The sequence below is a fragment of the Sprattus sprattus genome (assembly GCF_963457725.1).
Source record: "Sprattus sprattus genome assembly, chromosome: 5".
Lineage (NCBI taxonomy): Eukaryota > Metazoa > Chordata > Actinopteri > Clupeiformes > Clupeidae > Sprattus > Sprattus sprattus.
Genome location: NC_137924.1, coordinates 40,149,011 through 40,155,010, shown reverse-complemented (window position 1 = coordinate 40,155,010; position 6,000 = coordinate 40,149,011). Strand labels below are relative to the sequence as shown.

General features: G+C 42.9%; 1 protein-coding gene across 1 annotated transcript; it reads left to right on the top strand.

The window, feature by feature from the left end:
* Nucleotides 1-1,179: 1,179 nt before the first annotated feature.
* LOC308366194 (zona pellucida sperm-binding protein 3-like) lies at nt 1,180-4,699 on the top strand (the record flags this gene model as incomplete). The annotated part of the gene is made up of 7 exons (XM_080839829.1): nt 1,180-1,380; nt 1,595-1,695; nt 2,087-2,217; nt 2,487-2,664; nt 3,126-3,237; nt 3,989-4,080; nt 4,531-4,699. 7 exons carry the CDS (start codon nt 1,180-1,182, stop codon nt 4,697-4,699), a joined length of 984 nt encoding a protein of 327 aa, XP_080695955.1.
* Between the last annotated feature and the right edge of the window lie 1,301 nt (nt 4,700-6,000).

The window sequence follows — 6,000 nt, the reverse complement described above, 5'->3', positions numbered from 1 at the left end:
ATAAAGCAAACACATATTTTTTCCTGTATGAATTGTTTCAGAGCAAGTTTCTGTTCTATTTTCAAAGAAAACTTGCCTTTGAAATCATCCAAGACAGCCTCGAGAGCAGTTTATAGTTTGCTGTGCTTTTCTCTTAGGTTTCGCTTTTGATACTAGACGTGGTTATTTTAAATCCGCCAATGGCGCGCCAGGTAGCCAAAAACCAGTTTATGATTGGTCCCAGAGATCCTGAGAATGCTGTAATGAACGGCTGTGCAATCTTTGCCAGACCCTTTTCAGAGGCAAAATCAAATTGGCCGGAGAAGAGGGGCGGGACTTCCCAGACTAACATGCTCTCCAATATTTGCAATTTGGGATGCAGTACCGATTGTGAACAGACAACATCAGCCATGTCACGTGCGGCAGTTAATTACCAATTCTTAATGAGAGTTTGTCAAAGAGATTGTGATAGGTGAAAAATCACCCTAGTTACCTCAGGACTCCGTAGCTGCATGAAAGTATATTTATTAGACAAACAAACAACAACAATTGCAATTGGGCTCCCCTCCCAGCCGAGGCTGACAGTGAAGCCATGATAAACTCTTCGCACCAAGTTTATATAGTCAGAAGTTTAGCTTTGAGCAGGGATGATCACGTGGTGGATTTCTCATGTCCGAGGCTCCCTGTCTTGCAAGGATGGCAGTTTTGCACAAGGTCGGAAGAAGCACAGTTCCTTTCTTATCTCCTCTGGTCTAAACATGCTCTTGTTCATATGCAGACTTAGTGGAACCTAATATTCTAGTTACACACACAGAGAGAAAAGCCATGCTCCTGCTTTCAGAAGCACATAATTCACAGGAATATATTCAAACAAGTCACTTGATTATTATATTCTTAAATCATTAACAGTGTTTGGAAATAATCTCTATCAGATTGACGCCCAATAATCAAGGTATGCTGAGTAAGTAGCAGAATACACTAAGAACCAGAGTGGGTTTTTAGCTTGAATAGCTCAGTTTCGAAGCCAAACAGGTCATGTCCTCGAGGTATCTTCACAACAATTTCATCTTAAACACTTTGGGCATTTTCTTGCTACTTCTTGCAACTCTCGTCGCTAGCGCACAGTCTGAAAACAAATCAGGCAGTCCATACTCTACGAATGCCACCCAAGATGGCCTCGTCCCGGGGTCAATTCTCGACATGACTAGCGAGAGCATCACCACACGGAAGCAAAGGGCCGGTCTGCATTCTCGAGGCAAAGTTGTGTCGGTTGTGTGCAACGACGAACACCTACTGGTCGAGGTGCGGAAAGATCACCGGGGGTTCGACAAGCTGAAGGTTGCAGCAGAGCAACTTTTCATCGGTGATGGATGCAGAAATACCGGGGAGACGAGGGACACCGTTACGTTCCACTAATATGGTCTCCTGTCCTGCGGGGGGAAACGCACCGTACGTTTGTCATACACTCTCTCTCTCTCTCTCTCGTGTGTACGTTTGTCAATGGTATTTATTACACGGACATGAATGTGTATGTGTGTGCACACACATGTAGATATGCCTCCATTTACCATTTTCCAACTTTACCAACTACCAGTGCTCTTTTTGTGATGTTCAGGAAACAGACTTTGAGGTGGTGTATACACACTCGGTTCATTCCATTCCTGCGTTGGGCCAACCCAGAACGAGGCTGGCCACTGTCCACTGTCACTACACCCGGTGAGCTGCAATAATGTTTTCCTATATGCAGCACAGGCTGCCTGCTATTATACTTAATTTATTAAGTATTTGCATTTCCAGTGCAGGTGAATTGAATTGCCTGATATTCCCACAATAGCTTTCTATGGAAAAACGAATTCAACCCCATTCATTATTAGATATTCTGTTTACCTTTCTGTTCCTTATGTGCCATGCTGACATGTAGTCCATTTTCAACCCCATTTACACACTTTGATTAATTCATACATCCATATATAAATTGTCTGCCATTCACACTTTCACTACTGTTCAGTCTGACACATTTTTTTTTACATCTCTCTCTCTCTCACACACATACACACACACACACACACACAATGATACACTTGCGCACAAACTATGCCTCACACAGAGGTGCAAGTTTGTCAGATTCTGTGGATGAAGCTGCAGAGATCAGGTCAGCCTCTGACCTTCCACCACCACAGACACCCACTGTCCGTGTGCTGCAGGGCACCTTTGACTTCTCATTGAACATTATGACAGGTAAGACCAGTGGCTCTCAATACGTGGGGGTGCTTCCCTCTGGTGGGGCTCAGGGGAACTGCAGGAAAGCGGTGGAGTAGCGTTACAGTTTTACTTCAACAACATAATAGTACATTAACACATTTAAAGTGTACCAAAATAATGCATACAATATTTTTTGAATCCCAGTATTAAGTAAGTTTAAATGAATACACACAATTATATCTGTAGAAAACCAAGGGTTGAGGCAGGAACAGCGTGTGTGTTTGTCTGGTGTTTGTCACCTTTAGATGACTGGAATGCTCCCTTACAATCTACTGTCTTCTATCTGGGAGAAAAGGTGAACCTGCAGGCGTCAGTCAACTTATACAGCCACGCCCACCTCAGGTTATTTGTTGACAGTTGTGTGGCCACGCCCAGCAAAGATGTGGGTAAAGACAGCAGCCACCTTATCATCCGAGACTATGGGTGAGGGAGCACAGGCCTGTCCAGTGTATTTCATAGACATCCCTTAGCCTCATACGATCCTTATAACAACTATGAGCTATAATTCTTTTGTTGGTATACTGAAGATTGCTAGCTTTTACGTAGATGATAACCCCTGAACTGCTGTGTGAAACCAAAATCTGTGTGGGACTGTGTTGAGGCAATGGATGGGTTAAATCCATTTTTAGCAAGATAAACGAATGAAGTGGACTTCAGTACCACCATTGCTGTTATTGTTACCATTATGATCCAGTGCTGGCAGGTTTGCCTAGAGCACAGTCCACATCTACTGTGACCTTTTCTACTTTCTATCTTACTACTTACTAAAACACACACACACACACACACACACACACACACACACACACACACACACACATAGATGTTGCAAAGATACATACACAAGTGTGAGGACAAAGGTGTGTGTGTGTGTGTGTTTTTAGATGTATGATTGACAGTAAAGTCTCCTCATCGCGTTTCCTGTCCACGGAGCTTAATCATGTGGTGAGAATGCAGCTCCAGACCTTCCAGTTTCAACAGCACCAGACTGATGAGGTGCACATGAACACCCACACCACACACACTCATTGTCACACATAAATGCAAATGCGAATATGTGGGATAAAAAATATATGTTTCACATTTAATTAAGTAGGTTAGTATAGGATTCCATAGTATAACATAAATTGAATTGGTAACTTAGTGTGGCCATGTATTCTGCCTGACCTGTTGTGAAAGGTTTGATGAGCTAAGAGAGTTTCTCAAGGCTTGGAGGTAAGGGGATCCTATGTAAATAGTCTTATCTCTGGGGAGAAGAGGTGGCCACATTGTATTAGTCCGAGGGAGGGGTGTTAGGTATAAGACATGGGTTTGCCCAGAGACTGATGGGCATTGTTGTGGGACATTTCATGAACATGGATTGCTTGTAACAATGCTCCCGATATCGTTAATAAATCTGCAGTACCACTCCAGTTGTCTGTAAGTAATTTTGACCACAAATACACACACCTATTAGAGCGGTAGTACACGTATACTTTTATAGCCTATAAAAAAGTCCAGATACGCAGGATTCTGTGTCAATGTCAGTACCATATGTGTTCTCTCCTGGATGTTGTAGTAGGTTGTTGGCATGGACTTTTTGTAGTGTTTATAATGTAGAGCAAACAAAAATGAAAGATGAAGATGTCTAAATCTAGACTGAACTGATCATAACAGCTTCTCAAGTACACCGTATCAATTGGAACTTATTAGTGTCTTATAGTGGCCTGTTTTACAAGTGTCTTTCTCTTTTTGCTTCTGCTGGTAGATCTTTATCTACTGTGTGCTGCAACTTGCGGATGTAGATGCATCTCCCTATGATCTTGCAAAGAGTTGCCAGTTCAACAGACACAGTAGCAGGTGAGCTACACATTTGTGTTTCTATGGACACACGCACAGTCATACAGTTGCGGCCAGACTTGTTCCCTTATGGTGGACATTGTCTCATTATACCATTCACACATCAAACTACTTCTGCTGCTCTTTGTATCAAACAATTACACAAGGATCGAAGCAGGCATCAGAGAGGGAGGGGGGTCAGAGAGAGAGGGGGGTCTCTCTCTCTCTCTCACACACACACACACACACACACACAAGCTGTCTCTCTTGCCCTCTCTCTCACAATCACACTCTTTGTGTATGTTTCTCTCTCTCTCTCTCTCTCCTGGAGCTTTCATTCTAGTAAAATGCATTGAAATACATTGAAGGGAATGTAGATGAACAGAGGTTGAAAACACACATACACACACCCAGTCTTCCTCAGGGGATCTTTAATAAAATGACTCTTGAGGTTTGGCTTTTGCCTTACAGGTGGGAGGAGTTGGATGGAGGAGAGCGCGTGTGCACTTGCTGTCAGACATCATCTTGTGGGAAGAGCCTGAGGAAAAGACGAAACACCTTTGAACCAAGTACAAGAAAATTACCCAGGGGAGGTCTTGGTTGGTCCGCTGACGATTTTACCAAAGCGCACACCTGCTGACTGACTGAACATGCATGCATGCATACACACACACACACACACACACACACACACACAGACATTACATTTGTTCACACCTTTTTTATTTTTACAAGCTGGTGCATCTTCACGCCTTACTCGATTTCTCTCGCCTGTAGATAGACTCTCTCTAGTGTGCACTCACACCTACACACACACACGCAATCGGCCCCATTCCTTGACGCTCAAGCATTAATTCACACACAAGTGGATAACCCCCCCCCCCACACACACACACACACACACAAACATTTGGTCCTGTGCTAGACTTTCATGAACCATATCTGTGCATCTGTATATCTAAGCACAAACATGCATATCTAGGCACGCACTTAATCACTTACATGAATTCAGTCGTGTTCACAATGTCAGACTCTCACACACACACACACACACACACACACACACACACACACACACACCTCCCTCCGTTCTCTGACGTCAATGCAGTAGGGGGTGTGAGAGGAGAATGGGGTCTTGGGTTTAAGAGTGTTTGTTGCTTAGTGATGAGCAGTAGGCATAAACTTCAGCACAAATTTAACACCCACAGAAATACACAGTTGTTTGTCTGTGTGTTTGAGGGAAAAATATACTGTATTGGTTTTATGTTCATATGTTTTTGATTGGTTTATGTTTCACTTTTGTTATGCTTACTTGTTTATCTGTTTATCATGTGAAAAAACTTAAGCATGCATTTAGGCTTTTGTAGTAAAATGACAAGTAATAGTTCAGTTTCCTCTTCAGTCATATGCATCAAATACAGTAACTGTACCATACCTGTGAGTGTGTTGTTTCTGTAAGTGTATGTGTGTGTCCATTTGTGCACACACGTGAGCCAGCTTGCACAATTGGGCTTTTCTGGTGATATTGTTCATCATAACCAATTTTCTATTTTGATTCTTCTGATGTACAAATACCATGTACACATGCCATTCTGGATGTATGGTTTTGTAATATATGCCGTGCTTGGATGTGTGTAATGTAGTAAAGGAAAAGAGAGATTGAAATTTGTCTGTTTGTATTTGTTGTCATTGCTGCATCTTCCCAACAAAGTTAATTACCACATAGATGCTAATTGTTATACACATCACATTGTATGTGACATGTTTTGTGTGTGCGTGTTTGTGTATTGGAATTAAAGCTGGCAAAGCTCTGTGGGGTCATCGCTCCGTGCGTCAGAGAGATGCTGTGATGGAAGGCTGTACGCAGACGAGAGAAGGAGGAAGAGAAAGAGAGGCTCCTCTCTCTCCTGCATCCCGCCCCCTCTATTCACTGCACATCCA